At 43.5% G+C, this 24,530-nt stretch overlaps 1 protein-coding gene and 1 non-coding gene across 23 annotated transcripts in view; both read left to right on the top strand.

Annotated features, from left to right (window-relative positions):
- Positions 1-11,253: 11,253 nt before the first annotated feature.
- PTPN12 (protein tyrosine phosphatase non-receptor type 12) overlaps positions 11,254-24,530 on the top strand; it is a 104,868-nt gene continuing 91,591 nt past the window's right edge. For 11 of the 22 annotated variants that reach the window (XR_009454799.1, XR_009454798.1, XR_009454801.1 and 8 more), the window contains exon 1: positions 11,254-11,450. Coding sequence is in view for 13 of the 22 variants with exons in the window: in XM_059712729.1 (XP_059568712.1) it covers positions 11,352-11,450 (99 nt within the window). In the remaining 9 variants the exon portion in view is untranslated. The remainder of the gene's footprint in view (positions 11,451-24,530) is intronic. The other 11 variants (XM_059712735.1, XM_059712733.1, XM_059712732.1 and 8 more) reach the window with 2 other exon arrangements.
- Positions 20,203-20,318, top strand: LOC132211649 (U5 spliceosomal RNA). The gene has a single exon (XR_009447534.1). It is a non-coding gene; the product is annotated as a U5 spliceosomal RNA (small nuclear RNA).

The following is a 24,530-nucleotide window of genomic DNA, read 5'->3' as shown; positions in this document are numbered from 1 at the left end:
ACCCTTTTCATTGGCTAATCAGGGCTATATGCAAATTAACTGCCAACTGAGATGGCAGTTAACTGCCAACAAGATGGCGGTTAATTTGCATATGTAGGCACAATGCAGGGAGGCGAAAGGGAAAGCAGGAAGAAGCCCCCTGCCACTGACAGTGATCAGAAACCCAGGGGGGAGCTAAGAGCTGGGGGGCAGGGCAAAGGTGGCCCTGGGGCCGCCTTTGCCCTGCCCCCCAGCCATGATCGGAGAATCAGGTGCCTTTGCCGCCCTGGCCAGTGATAGCAGGAAGTAGGGGTGGAGCCAGCGATGGGAGCTGGGCACGGTCGAAGCTGGCAGTCCCAGGAGCTAGGGGTCCCTTGCCTGGGCCTAAAGCGAAGCCCACGATCGTGGGGCCGCTGCAGCTGCGGGTCCCCGCTGCCCAGGCCGAACGCCTAGGCCAGAGGCGTCAGGCCTGGGCAAGGGGCCGATCCTGCGATTGGAGGGTGATGGGGGTCAACGCCTGAGGGCTCCCAGTATGTGAGAGGGGGCAGGCTGGGCTGAGGGACACTCCCTCCCCCCACACACACACACCCAGTGCACGAATTTCGTGCACCGGGCCCCTAGTTTATAATAAAATAACATCTATTTCAATATGTAAATGTTCATGAACACTGTAAAAGCCATAATGAAGCATTTCACCTTTATGTAGAACCACTGTAAATGTGACGACAAATGCAGACAAATAGAAGAGTATTCTCTTGGAAACTCAAATGTCACAAATGGTGATGTTGATAGAACCTCAGACATGATTTTCCAAAATGGCAAACCTCAGGTAAAGTTCTGAACAGAGAACTGTAACAGTGGAAAATTGTAACCTCCCCCCGCCCCCCCCCGCTATTCTTTTGACATTGTTTCTGTAAATACTGACTCTAATATGTAGCTTGTAGGTAAACAGCATGTTTGTATAAGAATTCAAGGAACTAACTTCAGAAGATATACATTCCGTCCTTCAGTCATCTCAGTTCCGGGAAATTGATGACCTTCAAATGTAAAACCAGGATGACGTAGAAACAGGATGACGCACGTCAGACCATCTCTTGACGAGTTTCCAGGTCCTTATCGGAATGGACTATGCCAGTCTGCACGTACAGAACTTTTCAACACCTGCCCCTTGATTTTGTTCTCCTCTCCCTCTACCTCCTTATAAAAACCTCTACCTGCGTGAAGATATGGAGATGGGTTTTTTGGCAAGAGTCAAATTTTGAATAAAACCTTTTTCTTTTTTCACCAGTGTCTGTCTAATGAGTTTGGTTTTGGGGGGCAGCAGGCAGCTAACCTTGGGTTCTGGTTACAGTACCACCTTCCCTCAATTTAGATGATAGTTGCATTTCTGGAAAATCAGGTGTACATTAAAACCATGCAAAAAATATTTTGTATTTATATATAAATAGAGTTGGGTTCTAGGCTCAGAGCATTTATAAACAGATTTTTCACCTTCAAGAATGTCCAAAACATTCGAAGGTCACGCAGAAGGCACACAAGGGGACGTTTTGTGGTGATGAGAATGTTTTACACCTTGATGGTACATGGGTGTACACATCTGTCAAAACTCATCAAGCTGATGCATTTTATTTTATATAAATTATCTTGAAATTGATTTTTTTAAAAGTTATGCAGAATGAGAGAGAATTATTTATAGTGGGACTTTGTGGGATGGGAAGCCACTAGAGGGTTCTGAGCAGAAGAATGATAGGATCTGACATGTTTTGAAAAGACTGTTCTGACCTTTGGGGCAGACGCAGGCCAAGGCCAATGCAGAGAGACCAGTCAGAAGACTAATTATCATAAAAGGCAGATGAGAGATGATAGTGGCTAGACCTAGGGAGTAGCAAAGTGATAATCATCACATGTATCAGAAAAGACCTTTGAAACTTTCAAACAGACTCTCCCCCTACCCCCAAGAACATGTAGAAAACAGAAAGAGCTAAAAAAAAAAAAAAAGTTAGATTCAAAGAAGTAAAGAGTAGTAGTTTCCTTTATTCTTTTTTTAAAAATTTATATTTTATTGATTTTTTACAGAGAGGAAGGGAGAGAGATAGAGAGTTAGCAACATCGATGAGAGAGAAACATCGATCAGCTGCCTCCTACACACCTCCTCCTGGGGATGTGCCCGCAACCAAGGTACATGCCCTTGACCGGAATCGAACCTGGAACCTTTCAGTCCACAGACCAACGCTCTATCCACTGAGCCAGACCGGTCAGGGCAGTTTCCATTATTCTGAACAATAATCACATAACACTAATTCATTACTCAGTATAAGTAAAAACCACTTTGGGCTCTAGTTGTGTCATTTTAAAATATATATAGATTTTTATTGATTTCAAAGAGGAAGGGAGAGAGAGAGAAGCATCAATGATGAGAGAGAATCATGGCTTGGCTGCCTCCCACACACCTCACACTGGGGATGGAGCCCACAACCCATGCATGTGCCCTTGACCAGAATCAAACCCAGGACCTCTCAGTCCGCAGGCCGACGCTCTATCCACTGAGGCAAACTGGCCAGGGCTAGTTGTATATCTAATATAATGAAACATTATTTTCTGGTGAAATGAAATTGAACAAAAATGTGTTTTTTTTAAACTTTACCTCAAAAAGTATATTTCTTGCCTAAGTAACATATTTTATCTTGGCCATTTCTTTGAGGATTTAGATCTTGTAATACCTTAAGCTCAGTGTAAGGAACATTAGTTTGTCATTTGAGAGCCTTTGTAAGTATAGAAATTTAGGAGATTATGCTGGATTTGTTTTAAAACTAGAATCTACTAACGTGAATTTTTTAAGATCCAAGACTGCAGATGATTTCGTAAGACTTTCTTGTACTCTTTTTTTTTTTTTAATATATTTTATTGATTTTTTACAGAGAGGAAGGGAGAGAGATAGTCAGAAACATCGACGAGAGAGAAACATCGATCAGCCACCTCCTGCGCATCCCCCACTGGGGATGTACCCACAACCCAGGTACATGCCCCTGACCGGAATCGAACCTGGGACCCTTCAGTCCGCAGGCCGACGCTCTATCCACTGAGCCAAACCGGTTTTGGCTTTCTTGTACTCTTAAAACTGGAGGGCAGTTAACTGAAGGTTCTGGATAGTTGACTCAAGGAACACTAGTTTTATACTTAACTAGAGGCCCGTTGCACAAAGAGATTCATGCAATAGGCCTTCCTTCCCCTGGCTGCCAGCACCGGTTTTCCTCCGGCACCCAGGACCCAGGCCTTTGCTGCTCCAGCCGGAGCTTTCAGTCTTCACTCCGTTGCTTCGCCCCTATGTATGCAAATTAGCCGCCATCTTTGTTGGCTTAATTTGCATACTCTCCTGATTGGCTGGTGAGCATTGCAGAGGGATGGTCAATCTACATGTTTGTCTATTATTAGGTAAGATGTTCAAATATTTCCCTTAAAAATGTCAGAAAAGTATTTATGAATGAAATTATTTCTGAGGTTTGCTTCAAAATAATCCAGTGCGGAGAGGGAGTATAAGGAATTTAGATGAAACAAGAATGGCTCTATGTTGATAATTGTCAAAGTTGATTAATGAGTAATAGTGATTCATTTCACTATTCTCTTTTCTTTTACAAATTAAAAATTTTCCATAATAAAAAGTTTAAAAAGGGCAGTTATTGTTTAATGGGTGTAGGACTACAAAGGCATCTTAATTCTCTCTGTAATGTTTTGTTTCTTAAATAAAATCTAAGGCAAATATGGCAAAATACTAGGATTCAAAATAAACAAAACTACATTAACTTAATGAAACTACTTAAAAACTGATAAGAAGAGGGTAGATCACAGTTGCCTTGATGAATTACATAGTTATTTCTTTGAGAAAGAAGGAAATATATGCCTTAAAGTTTACAATAAGTATTTTTAAAGTTTTATTGTTGTTGTCCTTAACCCTGGCCGGGTAGTTCAGTTGGTTAGAGCATTGTCCGATACACCAAGGTTACAGTTTCATACAAGAATCAACCAATGAATGCATAAATAAGTAAAACAACAAGTCAAGGTTTCTCTTTTCCTCTCAAAAAATCAATCAATAATTTTTTTTTTTAAGTAACAGGTAGAGCACATTAAAAGGAAATTCAAAAATAATTTTAAAACCTTGAATGCTTATTAGTTGAAACTTAAGAAAAATGAGTAGCTAGCTATTCACAGTAAATGCCTTTAAACACATTTTCGACTACAGGATAAACTTGAATATGTCTACAAAATGGACATCTTGAAATGTGATAGTCACTGATGAGGCAAGGTAATCATCTAATAATTCCACTGAATGAAACATAATACGCAGGTAATGTGCCTTGTGGAATTCATGGCATTAAAAGATTTTTTGCATAATGTGATGATAAGTCTTGGAAATAGAATTTCCCTCTATAGATTTTAGTTTAGATCTGAATATCTCCCTAACAACATCGATTATTTATGTTTGACTTAGCTTTATAGTGGCCTACACAGAAGCATGGAAAGTTTTTTTACAGAATAGTGAATGGGATAAAAAGTTAAAGTCAGCCATGACCGGTTTGGCTCAGTGGATAGAGCGTCGGCCTGCGGACTGAAAGGTCCCAGGTCCGATTCCGGTCAGGGGCATGTACCTGGGTTGCGGGCACATCCCCAGTAGGAGATGTGCAGGAGGCGGCTGATCGATGTTTCTCTCTCATCGATGTTTCTAACTCTCTATCTCTCTCCCTTCCTCTCTGTAAAAAATCAATAAAATATATTTAAAAAAAAAAAAGTTAAAGTCAGCCCTAACCGGTTTGGCTCAGAAGACAGAGCGTCGGCCTGCGGACTCAAGGGTCCCAGGTTCGATTCCAGCCAAGGGCATGTACCTTGGTTGCAGGCACATACCCAGTAGGGAGTGTGCAGGAGGCAGCTGATCCATGTTTCTAACTCTCTATCCTTCACCCTTCCCCTCTGCAAAAAAATCAATAAGGCATATATTTTTTAAAAAAGGTAAAATCACATTGGTACTTTAAATATAGGTGTTTTTTTTTTTAACTGTGATAAGATATACCTAACATATTTTTTACCATTTTAACCTTAAAAAAAAAAAATCCTCACCTGAGGATATAGTTAGAGCGAGGAAAGGGGCGAGAGAGAGAGAAAAAAACCATTGAACTGGCAATCCTCCAGTGCACAGGATGACACTCGACCAACTGAGCCACTACAGCCAGGCAACCATTTTTAAGTACACACAGTTCAGTGACATCAAGTCCATTCACATTGTTGTGCAACCATCACCACTATCCATCTCAGTCCTTTTTTTTTTTTTTTTAATCATCCCAAACAATATAATTTATCTATTTATATTGTGGTAAAAACACATAAAATTTACCTTCATAACCAGTTTTACATGTGTAGCTCAACAATGTTAAGTATACTCACATTGTTATGAAACAGATCTCCAAAACTTTTCTATCTTACAAAACTGAAAATCTATACCCATTAAACAATAACTACACTTTCTCCCTTACCCTCAGCCCCTGGTAACCACCATTCTACTTTATGTTTCTATGAACTTGACTACTTTAGATACCTTGTAAAAGTGGAATTACAATTTTATTTTTCTCCAGAAATAACTGACATATATTACTGTGTAAGTTTAAGGTGCACAGCATGATGGTTTGATTTATATGTATTGTGAAATTATTACCACAATACAGGGTGGTGCAAAAGGGGGTTTACAGTTGTTTGTATGAAAAATAATACCAAAATTAATAAATCATAATACAAGAATAAGCTCTGTTTTGTGTACTCATAACTGTAAACCTATTTATGTCCAACCCTGTAGTCCAGCTAACATCCATCATCCCAATAAAATACAATAAATAAGAAATTTTTTTTCTCCTTTTGATGAGAATTCTTAGAATCTACTCTTTTAAAAAGACTTTCTTATTAATCACACAGCAGTGTTAGCTATAGCATCATGATGTACATTATACCTCTGGTACTTATTTATCTAATAATTAGAAGTTTATTTATACCTTTGACCCCCTTTTCCCAATTCTGCCTCTTCCCACCCTCTGCCTCTGATCCCCCAAGTCTGATCTATTTTTCTATGAGTTTTTGTGTGTTTTTTTCAGATTCCACATATAAGTGAGATCATACCGGATTTGTTTTTATCTACAATTTATTTTTAATCTAAAATATTAGCAGTTACTGAATGAAATTGCTTGTTTTCTTCAGGAGCATTTTGATGATAGTTGAGCCTGAGCTCAATCAATATACTGAATTATATGGTGCAATCATATTTCACAGCCCTTGTTAATGATCCGTTCCTGAATCCAGAAACTAAATGTCATCATGCTGAAGAGTCACTAATTAAATGCTCAGGTAGTACTTGACTTTGAAGTTATTTATAAAATATTAATTTTTTTCTTTGAATATTAAATGAAACAGCATAAGAAATATGAGATAGGAAATTTAGAGAAGAGTGTAGACTTAATTACTACATTCTTCTGCAGTTAGTATTTATTATTACACTTCAGCATTTAGCCTTTGTTGTGTAACACTGAAGTTTTCATTGAGTGGAGAGCCTCATGGGTTTCGGTTCCAGTTTTGCCCTCTGTATGACCTTTGTTAATCTTTTAATTTCTTTAAGTTTAGGCATTATTATCCCCACTAAAATTCTAATGCATAAAGGTGGAGATAATGCCTGGTCTACCTACTTTAGTTACGAGAATATACAGGGAGTATCATCTGAAAAAGCTCTGAAATGTTAGCTTTAGAAATATACAGTACTATATTTCATCTTTTCCAAACTCTCCATTTTTATACACCTTTCTGCTGAAAGTGTCATGCTGCCCTGGACTAAAAAGTTGTGCTTCTTTATTCCCCGAGTCCCTATCTATTGGATAACACATTTCAATAATAAACTCACAATTAAAAATTGGTCAACAGCTTTTTTTTTTTTTTTGCTGTGACTAGGTCTAGGAATGAGGGAGTAAGGGATACCAAGAATAAACTAGAGAAGAATTTCCCTCCCTTCTTTCTTATTCACTCTCCCGTAACTTCCCAGCGATGAGTCTAATTTGGGAGTATAGAACGTGCTGAGGGATGCAGAATGAAATGACAGGTTAATATTAGAAATGTTACTTTGGGAGAATCTCAGGTTTGAATCCTCATCTGTAGTTTCACTTAAATTACAACAGGTATAAAAGCATTGTGACTCAGTGGTTTATGCAACAAGCTGGAAACTCAAGACCTGTGGGTTCTGGCCATGAGACTGACATCTGTTTTGTACAAGTGAACTGGCCAAATTACTTCCCAAGGTTGTTAAAAAAAATAAAAATAGAACTCACAAAGAGTTGTAATGCCATAAAAACTGTAAAAAAAAAAAAAAGGTAGCTTTCATGAGAGGAAAGTTGTGAAAATACTTCAAAAGTTAATTTTTTTATACAGATATAAAGCATTACTTTGATCTGATCTAGCGGGGAAAGGGATACTGTGACTAGGAAACAGGCAGGTAATTCTGAAACCTCTTTTTGATTACTAGTTTTAAACTCCCACCCCCACCTTCACAGAAGTACTAAGAAGAGAGATTTTTGAAAATGGTATTTGGCTTTCTTCTCAGCCCTCATGTATTTACCCAGAATGCAGGTGACTTGTGTGTAGGGAATGAGCCTAAAAAGAGGAAACTAACACTAATTCTGAAACGCACCTTAAGGCAGCACGAGGTAGCTTTCCTAGAAGATGAAACTGAGGTTTGGAGAAGTTAAGAGACTTTCCTTGAGTAAGAAATGAAGTGGGTTTTTGAACCGCTCTCACTTTTCACTGCCCTATTCTGTTTCAAGAAAATCAAAATTTATTTGTGGAATAAAAATGTCAACCGAACCTGTCCTGAAAGTTATGAGGAAGTCAAGCTGTTCCTGGGATTCTCCCCGTCTCTGCCATGGCTACCTGGGTTATATCATGACATCTCTACGTATCTCTGCATGCCTGCTTAACACTCCTTTCCTGACTAACCAGATTCTTTATACTTTCCACTCTCCCACAAGGCTTCAGCCTGCCAAATCCCTAACTCTACTCCACGGCATTCGGCTTTTGCCCTTTGCAGCTTAACGACTTATTCTCTCTAGGCGTCCTAGTTCAGATTCTAGTGAGAACCGATTGGACCAGATCATGCTTCTAGGCAATAGATGGCTGGCCAGTCTACATAGATGGGTTAACTTGAGTCAAGTGCCCAAACCCTAGGCTGTGGCGAAGCCTGAGCAGGACAGCCAAGTTCCTTGAGAACTGTAGTGTAAGTAGGTGGAGGAAATTCTGAAACTTAGCCTGTGCCATTTAAAAAACCTCCCAAATAAGATCTGTTATTTTTTCTTTTATTTGCATATTTCTATGCAAGATACTGGCATTCTTTTTCTCACCCTGATTGAAAGTCTAAAAAATTTTTAAATAAATTGATTTAATTTTGTTGTAAAAGTTGTCTCTTTTCTACCAAAGATTCTCAAGGCCCTCCTAGAGGTGACTACAGTTAAGATTTTGAAGTATCTTTCAGAAAAATTCTATGTATGTTCAAGCATTTTATCCATACTCCAATGTACATTAGTGGAAGAATACATGTGTGTCTAGCTTTCCTCATTTAATAAACAGATCTTGTAGCCCATTTCACAGCAACATTATAATTTTTTTCATTTTTAAAAGGTGTAATAGAACTTAATTATATGTATGTGATTTTTTTTAAAACCAGTGTCCTTTTGATAGATAGGTATGTTGTTTCCACTCTTTCCATTACATATAAGGCTGCAATAAGCATTTATGTTTGTACACAGCTGTAAATGGTACCTACAAATTTTTCAGTCAAAGCATGCATGACACTTATGGACAAACTGCCTCCAAAAATGTTGTGCCAATTTCTCTTACCATCTGTTATGAATGTCCTCATTTGTCCATACCATGCACTGTTAAAGTTCTGTTAAACTTTCTGCCAACCTAGTAATTTCATCTACCTTCCTTCTTGCCCACTAAGTTAGTCACCTTGTTCTGTGATTTCTTTCAGTCTCTCTCACCTCTATCTGCATCTTTCTAAAGGCTAATTTTGGGGGGGGAGATGGCTGGTTAATCCTCACCAGAGGATATTTTTCCATTGAATTTCAGAAAGCAGAAAGGGAAGAGACAGAGAGACAGAGAAATATTGATGTGAGAGACACATCGATTGGTTGCCTCCCACACACAACCGAGGTACATGCCCTTGACCAGAATCGAACCTGGGACACTTCAGTCCACAGGCCAATGCTCTATTCACTGAGCCAAACCTGCTCTACCTGTGGGTCACGACCCCTTTGGGGGTCAAACGACCCTTTCACAGGGGTCGCCTAAGACCACCGGAAAACATATATAATTACATATTGTTTTTGTGATTAATCACTATGCTTTAATTATGTTCAATTTGTAACAATGAAATTGGGGGTCACAACATGAGGAACTGTGTTAAAGGGTCGCGGCATTAGGAAGGTTGAGAACCACTGTGCTAGAGCTATCTGTGTCTTTCTTTTCTTTTTGTAGCTTTGTTGAAACAAGGCCACCAAAAATTATGGTTGCCTCCCCCCAAAAAAAATTGGGAGAGAGATTATCTGCGTCTTTCTAATTGCAGCGTTATGAATTTAGTTTCTGCTTTTATTGCTTCATGTACTGGCTTCCAATATCTCTCATATTCTCTTCCCTTAATAATTCACAATCTACCCAAAAGTGACAGATTAATATTTTTCAAATGTTGCTTCTATCCTCAGAAAACTTTGGTGGCTCCCACTGCCTAAAGTAACAAGTTCAAATCCTTAGCAAGGTATTCAATGCTCACCAGCGTTCAGTCCCAGGCTACTTCTAAGCATTCACCTGGGAAATGGGGCCTACCACAGATATTCCCTATTTTAACCAAATTCACTGACCAATTTGATCTGTAAAAAATGTTTGTGAGTCTATGTCCACGAATCAAGTCCTTCACTACTGTCACAGTATCACAAGTTTATTGTCCTTAGTGAAAGGCAGAATGGTGTTGTAGTGAGAGCAAAAAAGGACTTGCATTCTCATTTTTTGGCTCTACTAAGAATAGGCTGGGAGACCTTGGGCAAACCACTTACTTTGTAAAATGGGTTATTAGACCAGGATATGCTCTGATCACTAAGATTTACAAAGATGTGTAAAGACTTACAAAGTCCATTCTACGGAGAAAAGTCTGTTCAGTTCAAAGTGTTGCGAATCTAAAGGCAAGGAGACTGCCTTTCAGTTCAGCATACACTGGGCCCCCACCCTAAGCGTGATATGTGCAGTATTAGGACGCATTTCGAATCTCAGGCCCTCACTCGCCAGGGTCTCTAGACGGATTTGCAAAAAGCACAAGTCCTTTCACGCAAGAGGCAGTTCACTTCTCTTGGCTGTAGCCATTCCCAGGAGCAGCAAGGTCTAATTGCCGTCAGCAGTCACCAAGACCTACGGACTGTGAACCTGCAGCCGAAACGACTACAATTCCCAGCATGCCTCTCCCCACCTCCGCCCTCTCCCGCCCCGCCCCGCGGCTCCCGCCCGCCCGCCGGATCTTGTAGTCCCGGCCCAAGGCAGGCGGCGGTACGGCAGCGCCGTAGGAATACGCTTTTCCCACCTAGTCGGCGGTGAGATCCAAGTCCCAACTAAACTCTTACTCCGGCTCACTAGGGTTTGTCCTGCTCAGAGTCGCACTCCCTCCGCCCAGCTCTCCTCAGAGCTAGAGCTTCCCGGTCGGAACCCGCCCCGGAAGTGGAATCAAGTCGTCCAGACGACAGGCGAGGCGCCTTCCAGCCAATCCCAAGCAGGCTGTGGCCGGCGGGGCGGGGCCAGGAGGCGGGGCGGGCGGGGGCGATCGGCGTGGCGTAGCGCCTGGGGGCGGAGCCGAACGCGGGCTGTGCGTCTGGGTGGCGGCTGGGGGCGCGCCCGTGGGGAGAGGCGGCGGCGGCGGCTGCTCGTGGGGAGGGGGGAGTCAAAAGGAGGAACCGGGAAGGGGGGGCAGGGCGAGCGGAGAGCCGTGTTCCTGAGGCGGTGGCGGCGTCTCGGACGGAGGAGGAGGCGGGGGAGGGCGGGGAAGGAGGATGGAGCAAGCTGGGGGTTGGGGTTGGCGCTAGCTGCCGCGGCTCGCCGCGTCCTGGGGGAGAGCGGCGGCGGCTTCTGGAAGTTGTAGGGTCGGGTGCCGGGCCGGTGCCGCCGCCGTGAGCGGCGGGGAGGAGGGGGCAGCGGCGGGGGTCGGCAGGGAGGGGGCGAGCCGGGGGAGCGAGCTGGGGAAGACGGAGCGGGCTCTGCGCCGGGCGGGCGGGCGGCGGCGGGGCGGCCAGCGACCGCAGCCGGGGCGACGCGGGAGGATGGAGCAAGTGGAGATTCTGAGGAAATTCATCCAGAGGGTCCAGGCCATGAAGAGTCCGGACCACAACGGGGAGGACAACTTCGCTCGGGACTTCATGGTGAGTCCTTCCCCGAGTTGTCGCCTCCTCTCGCCGGCACCGGAGCCTCCCGCCGCCTTCCCGGGCCGGCAGCGCTTTGTGTGCGCCGGTGAGGAGAGGGGCGGAGAGGCGCGCACCCACCCCGAGGACCGGGTGGTCTCGGGGGCCGGCGGGAGGGGAGACCGCCTCCGCCCCTCGGCCTCCTTTCCCCTCCTCCCGCGCTCTGGGCGCCAAGGGAGAGGCCACCGGGCCGGGTCCGCACTCCGCGCCGCCGCCGCCGACCACCTATTGTTTCCCGGGCCGGGAACCGGAGGCGAGTGAGGTCTCTCGTCGCCTCCCGGTCCAACCTGTCCCTCCTGGGAGGGTCGGGGCAGGGCGTCTGCTCCGGGGGGAGCGCGGATCGCGGCTGCCGGAGGGGCGGGGGGCGTTGCGGTTGGCATTCCTGTGTGGGGTCCCTGTCCCCCGCTGGTCTCGGAGGCGGACGAGGTGGAAGTCGTGCGCACTGGCTTCGCAATTGTTATCTCCGCCGCCCGCGAGAGGGTTGCCTATAAGGTAGCTCGTGGTTTGCCTAATTCCCGCTTACGTCGGTCCGGCCTCCGGCCCCCGGAGCACCAGGTTGGAGGCAGAGTTGGGGTCAGCGTGACTTCAGGGGGAGGGGGGTGTGTGTGGCGGAGGGAGGGTTGTCCAGAAGGAAACCTTCCGACTCCCCAGGGGATCCGGCCGAAGGCGGAGGGGATGTGACTATCGCTTCCTATCCGGGGTGGGGGTGGGGAGCTTGGGAACAATAGTCCTGGCGGGGCGGAGGCGACGCTGCGGGCCGGAGCCCTGAGCGGGGAGATAACCTTCGCCGCCTCCCGCCTCCCCCCTTTCCGCCTTCTGCTCGTGCTGGCGGGCTGGGAAGGAGGTTAAAAGTCTAGTGGATGAAATTGGTCTGGAAACATCGCTTTGAGGGGGGTCGGATCCGAAGGCGTGGGGCCAGAAGCCGACTTCCTACATTGGCGCCCCCCCACCCCCCCTTATTTTTCTGCCGGACAAACGTTCCTTTAGGGTTGTTTCCCGGCTTAGGAGGCGGCGGTGGCGGCGGCTGCTCCTGCGGATGTTGCGCAAGACTGGGGCGTTGGAAACCCTGGAGGTCCGGGGAATGGAAGAGGAAGTGGGACTTTGGGAAGTGGTTCCTTCTTGGCCTCGGCGGGATTTGGGAATGGGCGATCAGCTCGGGGAAACGCTGTTCCTGGGCAAAGTCCTTCCCAAGAATCACCGTCGAACTCCCTATTTCTGGATTGTGAAAAGTGTGCACAGCGAAGGCACAGAACATTAGTGAGCAGCAGACATTGTTTAGTTTTCGCTTCAAAGTGGTTTTGTTTACGAGGTGCAGGTGAAATGACTTTTAGTACTGAGGTGCTTTTTCATATTTTAAAGAGACTTCGGCCTAGTAAAGCTTTGGCGTTAAAATGAATAACTTATAGATCCACAGTCTTGCTGAACTTTGTGATTCCCGCCTTTCTAGATCAGTAATAGGGGACAGGGGTAAGGTTTTGTTAGTATCTTTTGACGGTGGAAAAATACAGACTTAAATAACCTATGCTTATTTTAAACATTTTCTCTTAATATTTAGCTTATGTATTTTTTAAAACTTACTTTTTGATCAGAGAAGGGTAAAGAAAAGAGGACTTGTCCCTTAATACAGAGAATTTTGATGGTGTTGCTATCTTTGAATGATGTCAATACTTGGATGGAGTCCCTGTTTTACTATAGCAAAAATAGAAGAATATATTTACTTAGAATATTTAAAACACTTAAAACTAGTCTTTTGCAGGCTTATTTTGGTTATGGAAGGATAAGAGGTGAGGTCTTTGGCCACTTCTTTGCATGCTGGTCATCTTGTTATCCCTAGGCATATCCTGTCAGGAAGGAGCATTGTTTGGTGATGCAGACCATCAGGACAGGTGCCCAATCTCCGAACTGTACTGGGGAAGTAGCTCTAGGGTTCATGTTTTAGGGATGAGTCAGGGATTCCTATTGAAAATTTCATTTCTCAAGGACTGAATGAATTTCCTTTTTCTTCCATAATACCTAGGAATAGCTAGATGATTTTACATTTGAGATTTGATGACTAAGGCCATTATTTTGTAGTGCTTGCTTTTAATTCCCTGACTTGATAAGCAATACTCTAATTAAGGCTGCTAGTTGGTGCTCCTTTTCCCCTTGCCGGGAAGATTGGAGGGAAACTACCTTCTGCCATAGAGAGAGAATAGTCTATAACAGAATGGAAGATCACCTTATTGTTTGTTCTGTTATTCTTAAATTGTGATGTGGGTTAAAAAATACATTTAAAAATTTTAGCATTTTAGAACTGAGTCTTAGATATAATCTAAGATATAATCTAATAGTATAACCCTATTCAATTATAATGTTCATCCTTTCAAATCTGGAAATTACAGAATAATAATTAAAATAATGCCTTACCCTTAGAAAAGCGTCTAAACTGCTCTTTTTGCCCTAGCCAGTTTGCTCAGTGGATGGAGCGTCCGCCTGTGGATTGAAGGGTCCCAGGTTTGATTCCAGCCAAGGACACATGCCCAGGTTGCGGGCTCTATCCCCAGTGTGGGGTGGGCAGGAGGCAGCCAATCAGTGATTCTCTCTCATCATTGATGTTTCTATTCATCCCTTCCTCTCTAAAATCAATTAAAAAAATAAAAATAAAAAATAAACTGTGCTCTTTTCGTTATTCTAACCAGCCTTCCTATAGTCCAGCAATTTTCAACCTTTTTCATCTTGTGGCACATAAACTATTTACTAAAATTCTGCAGCACATCAAAAAATGTATTTTTTGCTGATGACAAAAACGGTATAATTTTGATTTCATTCACACCAGATGGCTATTGTTCTGTTGGCTGTTGTCATTTTTAAATTTGACAATTGAAGGGAAAAGTGATCAGTGTCCCTGACTAAATAGTCAGGTATTCCTTGTTTTAAAAATTCTTGTAACACTCTGGTTGAAAATCGCAGCTATAGTCCCATCACTGAAAGGCTATCTTTTTTAATGATTTAAAAAATATCTATATAACATTTTAATTTATGCAAATAGGCTTGTTTATATCTTACTTTAGACGTGAGTCTATAAGTATATGTAGATCAGTATAGTTCCTTTTAAAAATATTTACTAAAGTACAGTTGACAACATTAAGTCTGTTAATGTTTTCTTTCTTTTTTCAAAATACATTTTATTGATTTCAGAATGTAAGGGAGAGGGAGAGAGTGAAACATCAGTGATGAGAGTGAATCATTGATCAGCTGCCTCCTGCATGTCCCTACGGGGGATTGAGCCTGCAACCTGGACTTATGCCCTGATGGGGAATCAAACCTGTGACCTCTTGGTTCCTGGGCCGATGAGGCTGGGCTTGTTTGATAATGTTTTCTTGCTTCTCTGTGGCCATACTACATATATCATTTTATATTCTTGGTGGTTGTTTTTTTTAACTTAACATTTTGATAAGTGCTTTTCTTTTGAAAAAATTGTTTTAAGCTGCTTCATAATATTTCACCTGGCGACTAATGGTAACTTAACCATTTCCTTGTGGTTGAATGTTTAGGCCATTTATTTTCTGCTCTTATATATCATACTTCTGTAATGAACATTTATGCATAAAACTTTGGATTATTGCATAAGATATCTTCTAGTACTGGAAGTAAACATTTAATACATGTTTATAAGTAATTTTTGAAGAAGTGTCATTTATACAACTGTCAGTAATGTAGAAGTGTTCATATAATTATCTTGATCTTTGATAATTTGATGGTTGAAAAATGGTATCTTATTTTAATTTGAATTTCCTGATGACTAGTGAGGGTAGAGATTTTTCTATCTGTCATTAACTAGTCTGTGAGCTGTTAGACCTGTCTTTTACTCCTGTCTCTGCCATTGGTTAGCTACCTAGCTTTGGGCAGGCCACTTAACAGAAAATGAAATGACTGAGTTCTCTCATCTTTCAAAGAAGAATAATGTACCTCCTTTACAGAGCTGAAGTATGGGACTCATATTTCATCTAACAAATTATTGTGCTAAGGTTTATATATCCTCATATAGCTAATCTATATGTTCAGTTACAGATAACTAGAGAAAAAAGGGAAAGAAGTATTTGGGCTTTTGTTTTCAGTCATTTTCTTTGGCTTTTTAAAGCTTTTTCATGTCTAATCTCAAATAGATTTGGTCTGAGCAGGGTAAAGTTTAATGTGCATTAGACGTATATGTAAAAAAATCATAAAAGATGACACTTAAGATACAAGTAAATATGGCCATTTCAGTTTAACAACCAGTTCTCTCTTCACTTACAAAGATGAAAACAAAAATTTAATGAGTATACTCAGTGTAGTATTTAAAAAACAGGATTCAGCAGAGTTGTGAATTATAGTACTTAATTTTGTGAAACTTTGGGAGTAGAGGATTTATAGATATAAACCATCCTGTTTTAAAATGCCATTTAAAATAACTGACATTTTAGACTAATTTGAATTTAACTTATCAATTAAAGGTAACCACAGACCTATCATAATTTATGAATTTCAAGGGATGTAGGCTATAACAAACATGTTTTTGCAAATAGTAATTCTGACAACTACTCAAAACAACCAGTTGCTTGCTTTGTTATGATTAAATAATTAGTGTATTGTTTTTATTTTACTATAGAATGTTAGTGATTTTAGAAATTATTTTAAGTAGAAAGGAAATTAGCATTTTTCTTTTTAAAAAATATTTTTTTATTGACTTTAGAGAGGAAGGGAGAGGGAGAGAGAGAAACATCAATATTGAGAGAATCATTGATTGGTTTCCTCCTGCATGCACCCCACTGAGAACTGAGCCCACAACCCTGGCATGTGTCTTGACCAGGAATCAAACCGTGATCCCTGGTTCATGCTCAACCACTGAGCCACATTAGCCAGGCAGAAATTAACTTTTCCTTCCTACTATATGCTAAACACTATGCCAGATATACATTTTATATATATATATTTATATTTATTGATTTCAGAGAGGAAGGGAGAGGGAGAGAGATTTAGAAACATTAATAATGATAGAGAATCATTGATTGGTTGCCTCTTGCATGCCCCCCCCCCCCCCCACTGGGGATAGAGCCCGCATCCTGGGCATCTGACCTTGACTGGAATTGAACCCAGGACCCTTGAGTCTGCAGGCCAACGCTCTATCCACTGAGCCAAACCGGGTAGGGCTGCCAGATATTTTGCAGTCTTTTTTTTTTTTTTTTTTAATTCTTTGTTGTTGAAAGTTTTACATGTCTCCTTTTTCCCCCTTTGACCTTTCCCGGGCCCCTCCCACCCCTCAGCACATGCCCTCAGCCCCCTACTGTCTGTCCATTGGTTATGCTTATATGTATGTATACAAGTCCTTTCGTTGATCTCTTACTCCTTACCGCCCAAACCTCCCCTGACTTCTGAGGTTTGCCAGTTTGTTTGATGTTTCTGTGTCTCTAGAATCTACATCTATTTTTATTCATCAATTTATGTTGTTCATTATATTCTACAAATGACTGAGATCACGTGATACTTATCCTTCTCTGACTGGCTTATTTTGCTTAGCATTATGCTCTTTTTTTTTTTTTTCCAATGAATTTTTATTTAATTAGCTGGCATGGAAAACTAATAAGCATTTGGTCTGCTTTTCTGGTAAAATATATAATTGATGCCAACCAGTCTTTTCCTAGAAGCCTGGACCAATTAGTAGTTGTAATTAAAGAAAATACAATGAGTTAGGAAAACTTGGGTTTTCTAATCATTTGCATTTAATTTGCATGATTAAACTCATGTCATAAATCAGGAATTATGAAACAGTGATGGAAGAGAAATACGGGTAAATGCTATACTTTACAACCCTGTGAATATAAATGAAATCGCAAGCTAACATTCTCCCAGGTGAGTGAAGGACCTGGTGCCCTGGTCCTCCAGGGTCTTGGGAGCCAAGTTTTCATGCAGGAAGAGGTGAGGCTGATTTAACCCCCTGCGTGTGAGAGACCAAGAACTAATTTAGGGTATCTGGATATTTAGCAGTGTGTGTGTGTGTGTGTGTGTGTTGACAGTGGACAGGGGCTAGTCTCTAGTTAATTGCAATTTATTTTTATCTTTAATTTCTTTATTGGTTAAAATATTACAAATGTGTCCTCATACCCCCATTAACCCCCGAACACCCCCCCCCCCCATGCTCTCATCCCCCCGTTGTCCGTGTCCATTGGTTTGGCTTATATACATGCATACAAGTCCTTTGGTTGATCTCTTCCCCTTACCCCCATCCTCCCCTACTTTCCCTCTGGGGATTGATAGTCTGATCGCTGTTTCTCTGTCTTTGGATCTGTCCCTGTTCATCAGTCTATGTTGTTCTCTATATTCCACAAATGAGTGAGATCATGTGGTATTTCTCTTTCTCTGACTGGCTTATTTCATTTAGCATTATGCTCTTCAGGTCCATCTGTGCTGTTACGAATGGTAAGAGTTCTTTCTTCTTTTTTTTTTCACAGCAGCATAGTATTCCATTGTGTAGATGTACCACAGTTTTCTAATCCACTCATCTGCTGATGGGCACTTAGGCTGTTTCCAAATCTTAGCTATTGCAAATTGTGCTGCTTATGAACATAGGAGTGTATGTATATCTTTCTGATTGGTGTTTCTGATTTCTTGGGATACATTCCTAGAAGTGGGATTACTGGGTCAAATGGGAGTTCCATTTTTAATTATTTGAGGAGTAAACTCCATACTGTTTTCCACAGTGGTTGCACCAGTCTGCATTCCCACCAGAGTGTATGAGGGCTCCTATTTTACAGTCTTATTGAACATATCAACAATTTATAAGATAGATATAACCTGTATTTTACAGATGAGGAAACAGTCTGAGAAGTATCTTGCCTGACTTTAAAACCTCTGTTCTTTTTATCCAGTTTCTCCAGGATGCATTTGAGGTTCCTAAGGACCTGGCTGGGACTAGGCTAGTGGTGGGGGGGCGAAACGCCATGCAAAAGGGTGAAGGTTTTAAATTTGAACATGTTTAGGGAGGGATAGATAATCTGCTATAAGTAGTGCAGCAGTTCTCATACCTTTTGGTCTCAAGAGTCCTTTACAATCTTAAAAATTATTGAGGACCCTAAAGAGTTCTTGTCTCTTTACTACATTAGAAATTACAACAGGCATTTAAAAAAATAATTTGCTTTAAAATAGTGATATTAAACACATTCCATATTAACTTGTATACTATATTTTCATTATTCAAAACAAATTAGTTTGAAGAGTTGTTTTTATATTTTTGCAAATTTATTTAATATCTGGTTTAGCCGGAACCGGTTTGGCTCAGTGGATGGAGCGTCGGCCTGCGGACTGAAAGGTCCCAGGTTCGATTCCGGTCAGGGGCATGTACCTGGGTTGCGGGCATATCCCCAGTAGGAGATGTGCAGGAGGCAGCTGATCGATGTTTCTCTCTCATCGATGTTGCTAACTCTCTATCTCTCTCCCTTCCTCTCTGTAAAAAATCAATAAAAAAAAAAAGTTTAAAAAAAAAACATCTGGTTTAATAGAAGAGAGTTGGATTCTCATACTGCTACATTCATAATGTTGAAATGTCCCATTTCACACAGTAAAATGTGTCAATTGCCCTCTGGAAAACTCCACTGTACACACCTAAGAAAATGAAAGTGATAAAAAATTATTATACTAAAGTCTGTGCATTCTCATATTTACAAGTGAGGAAACATAACAGTATTAGGAAAAGAGTTTTGATGTCATAGGCTCTCTCCAGTGATCTTGGGTTGGGCGTCCCTGAACCATACTTTGAGAACCAGGGAGGTAATACATGGTATAGAGGCTAAAGGTAATGCTGAGAAAATTAGGTAGGGGATCAGATTGTTGCATCTATGATATATTCTATTTTACATATCAATAATAGTAATCTTTAACAGTTATACACTGCAATTCTTAGATTCACATGGAAAGTGACATGCTAGCTGCCAACAGTCTAACAGTATTTCCCCATTTCCAACTGCCATGACCACCCTACCCCCTCTCCTTTTCCAGCCTGCTTTACTGTGATACAGCCTTCAATGATATTCAGATAGCTCTGGTCGGAAAGCTGAAACCCTATTATAGGTCTCTGGAGAGCCCCTGCCTTTTTTAAGAAAGGTGTAAGCAGTCATCTGACAGATTAGTGTTGTAGAAAGTTGATTCTAATGACAGCATGGAGGATGAATTAGCAGGTGAAGAGCATTTTGGAAGTTAAACTATAAGCAGTGCGGTGAGGGTCTGAAGTAAACTAAACTAAAACTAGTGGATCCCTGACCAGTGTGGCTCAGAGCATTGTCCTGTGCACCGAAGGATCATAGGTTCGACACTCCATCAGGGCACATACCCAGGTTGAGGGTATGTGGGTGGTGCATATAGAAGGCAACCAGTGTTTCTCATATTGATGTTTCTCTCTTCCTCTTTTCCTCTCTCTAGAATCAGTGAAAAGTGTATCCTCAGGTGAGGATTTAAAAAAAATAAAGTAATGGAATAGAGGATCTGATAAGGATTAAGAAAGAAATCTCAATGATGGACTAGATGTTGGTAGTAAAGGAGCAAAGAGTATTGTAGTATGACCACCAGGCTCGTAGCTTGGTGTACTGTCACCCAAATTACAAAATATTATTTGGTAGGATAAACAGTAAAGGGGGAGTAACAAGTAGAGGGGATCAAGCAGGACATGATGGAAGGAAATTAGACATGTTAAAACTGAGGTGCCATACTCTGGTTTCTCTTCAGATCGCATAAATATTTTGCCTTTTACTAAAGATTTCCATGGAGAGGAACAGTTCTGAGTTTATACTCAATTTTTTGAGGCTTGGCTTTGGCAGGGCTAAAAACAAACAGAAAAAACTGAGGTGCCTATGACATACATACCTAATAGATGTGTAGAGCTCAAGAGAGCCAGGATGGAGTTAAAGATTTGGGAGTCATCGTATAAGCATGTAAGAGATAATTGAAAACATGGGAGTAGGTGAGCTTATCCAGACAAGTATATAGAATGACCAACTTTAGGTTGAAGAGCATCAGCATTTAAAGAGCATCCCCAAAAGGAAGTACCAGTGATGGTTCTGAGAAGGTATGGTCGGGAAGGAGGCGAACCCAAAGGATGTCAGAAAGCTTGGGAGAGTTTCACAAAAGGAGTAGTTACCAAAGTCAAATAATTCTGGGAGGACTGGTAAGGTGAGATTTAAAAAGTACCCATTCTATTTGCCAAGTAGGAGTGATTTGGTGGCTAGAAAGAGCAGTTTGGGGTTGGGGTCTGGGAAGAAGCCAGATTATAGTGGGTTGTGGAGAAAATAGGTAAAGTGGGTATAAATTCCTTCATTTACTTTAACATTCTGAAAGTAGATGGCAGAAGTTAGAGCAAGATACAGGTTGAAGGAGCACTTCCTACACCTTTAAAAAAAAATGATAGGATAGAGACAATTTTCATTATTATCTACATGTATATACTTTTTTTTTCTTAAATATTCTTTATTGATTTTTTCTACAGAGAGGAAGGGAGAGGGACAGAGCGTCAGAAAGGTCAATGAGAGAGATCAGCTGCCTCCTGCACACCCCCCACTGGGGACATGGCTGCAACCAAGGCACATGTCCCTGACCAAATCGAACCTGGGACTCTTCAGTCCGCAGGCCATCGCCCCTGAACCAAACTGGCCAGGGCTGTATATGCTTTTTTATAAAATGATTACTGTTTACAATTTTTAAAAAAATGTATTTTATTGATTTTTTATAGAGAGGAAGGGAGAGGGATAGAGAGTTAGAAACATCCATGAGAGAGAAACATCCATCAGCTGCCTCCTGCACACCCCCTACTGGGGATGTGCCCGCAACCAAGGTACATGCTTTTGACTGGAATCGAACCTAGAACTCTTCATTCCACAGGCCGATGCTCTAGCCACTGAGCCAAACTGGTCAGGGCTGTTTACAATTTTTAAAGACAGATAATTTGTCTATTGATTAATTAAGGCCTCTGAATTATTTTTAATTTTAATTTAAAATTTGGATTTGAAATGTTAGAAAAGCGGGAAAGACTGAAAGCCTGGCAAGATCTTAAAATGCTGCACAGATTTGATAAGTATAATAATTTTTATTATTAAACTCTTCGATGTTATGGCTTGTAGGTATTTTAAAAATTAATAGCAACTCTGTTGAGATGTAATTCACCTAACAAAATGCATTTATTAAAAACTGTACAATTTCATAATTTTTAGTATATTCACACAATAGTGCAACCATCACCATAATCCATTTTTATCTTACCCCCTCCCCCCCAAAGAAACCCTATACCCATTAGCAGTCATTCCTCCCTTCCTCTCTGTATACTGTCCCCAACCCTGGGCAACCACTAATGTATTTTCTACCTCCATAGATCGCTTCTTCTGGACGTATGTAAATGGAATCATACAGAATGTGGTGTTTTATGATTTGACTTCTTTACTTAATATACAATGTTTTCAAGGTTCCCTCATGTTGTTGCAGGGATCAAAAATACTTCATTCCTTTTTACAGTTGAACTAGAGTCTCAGTGCACGAAATTCGTGTATGGGTGGGGTCCCTAGCAGCTGCCTGTTGTCAGCCAGGGCCTCTCTTCCCCCAGCCGCCTGCCGCCCTAGCGGGGTGGGGTTGGCTGGGAGGAGGGGCCACCAGCGATTGACTGGCCGGCCCAGCCTCCTGGTTGGACTCCTGGTCAAGGGGACAATTTGCATATTAGGCTTTTATTATCTAGGATAGCCTGTTACTGGGGAGAGGAAGCCGGGCATTGATATATGAAGTCATTATCTGGTGCCCGCAGCCACTGTTTGGTTTGGGCTGGGCTGTGGGCCGCATTTTGCGCCATGGAGTCTCAGCAGCATCGGCTGCGATTTGGTGGGCTCTCACTCCAGGGTCTGTTCCCACTTGGGGGAAGCTGGATGTTGCTTTGTGGGTGCTAGGTCTGCAGTGCCATTTCTCTGTAAAGGCCAGTGCGCGTCATGGCGGTTCCTGCATTGAGCGTCTGTCCCCTGGTGATCAGTGTGGGTCATACTGACCGATCAAACACTTAGCATATTAGCCTTTTATATATATACTAGGGGCCCGGTGCACGAAATTCGTGCACTGGGTGTGTGTGTGTGGGGGAGTGTCCCTCAGCCCAGCCTGCCCCCTCTCACATACTGGGAGCCCTCAGGCGTTGACCCCCATCACCCTCCAATCGCAGGATCGGCCCCTTGCCCAGGTCTGACACCTCTGGCCTAGTCGTCCGGCCCGGGCAGCGGGGACCTGCAGTGGCAGCGGCCCCGCGATCGTGGGCTCCGCTTTAGGCCCAGGCAAGGGACCCCTAGCTCCTGGGACTGCCAGCTTCGACTGTGCCCAGCTCCCATCGCTGGCTCCACCCCTACTTCCTGCTATCACTGGCCAGGGCGGCAAAGGCACCTGATTCTCCGATCATGGCTGGGGGGCAGGGCAAAGGCGGCCCCAGGGCCACCTTTGCCCTGCCCCCCAGCTCTTAGCTCCCCCCTGGGTTTCCAATCACTGTCAGTGGCAGGGGGTTTCTTCCTGCTTTCCCTTTCACCTCCCTGCATTGTGCCTACATATACAAATTAACCGCCATCTTGTTGGCAGTTAACTGCCAATCTTAGTTGGCAGTTAACTGCCAATCATAGTTGGCAGTTAATTTGCATATAGCCCTGATTAGCCAATGAAAAGGGTAGCTCGTACGCCAATTACTATTTTTCTCTTTTATTAGTGTAGATACTAGAGGCCTGGTGCACAAAAATTTGTGCACTCGGGGGGGAGGGGGGGTTCCTCAGCCCGCCTGTGCCCTCTCGCAGTCTGGGACCCCTCGGGAGATAACGCCCTACTGGCTTAGGCCTGCTCCCGAGTGGCAGAGGGCAGGCTCAATCCCTAGGTGCAGCCCCTGGTCGGGCTCAGAGCAGGGCCGATTGGGGAGTCGGGGCACCGCCCCCTGTCATGCACAGAGCAGGGCGATCGGGAGGTTGTGATGCCACCCTCAGTCACGCTCAGGGTAGGGTCGATGGGGGGTTGGGGCACCGTCCCCTGTCACAGTCAAGGCAGGGTCGATGGGGAGGTTGTGGCGCCACCCCCTGTCACGCACAGACCAGGGCCAATCGGGGTGGGGGCACTGCCCCCTGTCACTCACAGAGCAGGGCCCATCAGGGGGGTTGGGGCTCTGTACCCTGTCACGCACAGAGCAGGGCCTATCAGGGGGTTGGGGCGCCACCCTCTATCACCCACAGAGCAGGGCCGATCAGGGGGTTGGGGCGCTGCCACTCTCACAATCAGGGCAGGGCCGATGGGGAGGTTATGGCTCTACCCCATCACACACAGAGCAGGGCCCGTGGGGGGGAGGGGTGTTGGGGCGCCGCACCCTGTCACACACAGAGCAGGGCTGATCAGGGGGTTGGGGCGCCGCACCCTGTCACACACAGAGCTGCAGGGCAGTCGGGGTTGGGGAGCTCCCCCCTATCAGGCACAGAGCAGGGCTGGATAGGGAGGTTGTGGCCCCGCCCCCTGTCACACACAGAGCCGCAGGGCAATCAGGGGGTTTGGGAGCTGCCCCCTGTCACGCTGATCCCTGTGCTGGGAGACCTCGTGGCTCCGCTGATCCTGGTGCTGGGAGGCATATTACCCTTTTACTATATAGGGTAGAGGCCTGGTGCACGGGTGGGTGCCGGCTGGTTTGCCCTGAAGGGTGTCCTGGATCAGGGTGGGGGTCCCCACTGGGGTGCCTAGCCAGCCTGGGTGAGGGGATGATGGCTGTTTGTAGCTGGTCACACATCCTTCAGGGTGGGGGTCCCCTCTGGGGTGCCTGGCCAGCCTGGGTGAGGGGATAATGGCTGTTTGCAGCTGGTCACACACCCTTCAGGGTGGGGGTCCCCACTGGGGTGCCTGGCCAGTCTGGGTGAGGGGCTGAGGCCTTTTTCAGGCTGGGCGTGACTGAAACTCCCAACCACTCCTTTTTATCTTTTTTTCTTTTTTTATTCTGGGCCAGCTTTAGCTTTGAGGCTTGGCTCCAGCTTTGAGGCCTCTGCTGCTGAAAGTAGG

The sequence above is a fragment of the Myotis daubentonii genome, chromosome 10 (assembly GCF_963259705.1).
Source record: "Myotis daubentonii chromosome 10, mMyoDau2.1, whole genome shotgun sequence".
Taxonomy (NCBI): Eukaryota; Metazoa; Chordata; class Mammalia; order Chiroptera; family Vespertilionidae; genus Myotis; species Myotis daubentonii.
Note: the sequence above shows the minus strand (reverse complement) of the source record. Positions and strands in the feature narration are given on the sequence as shown.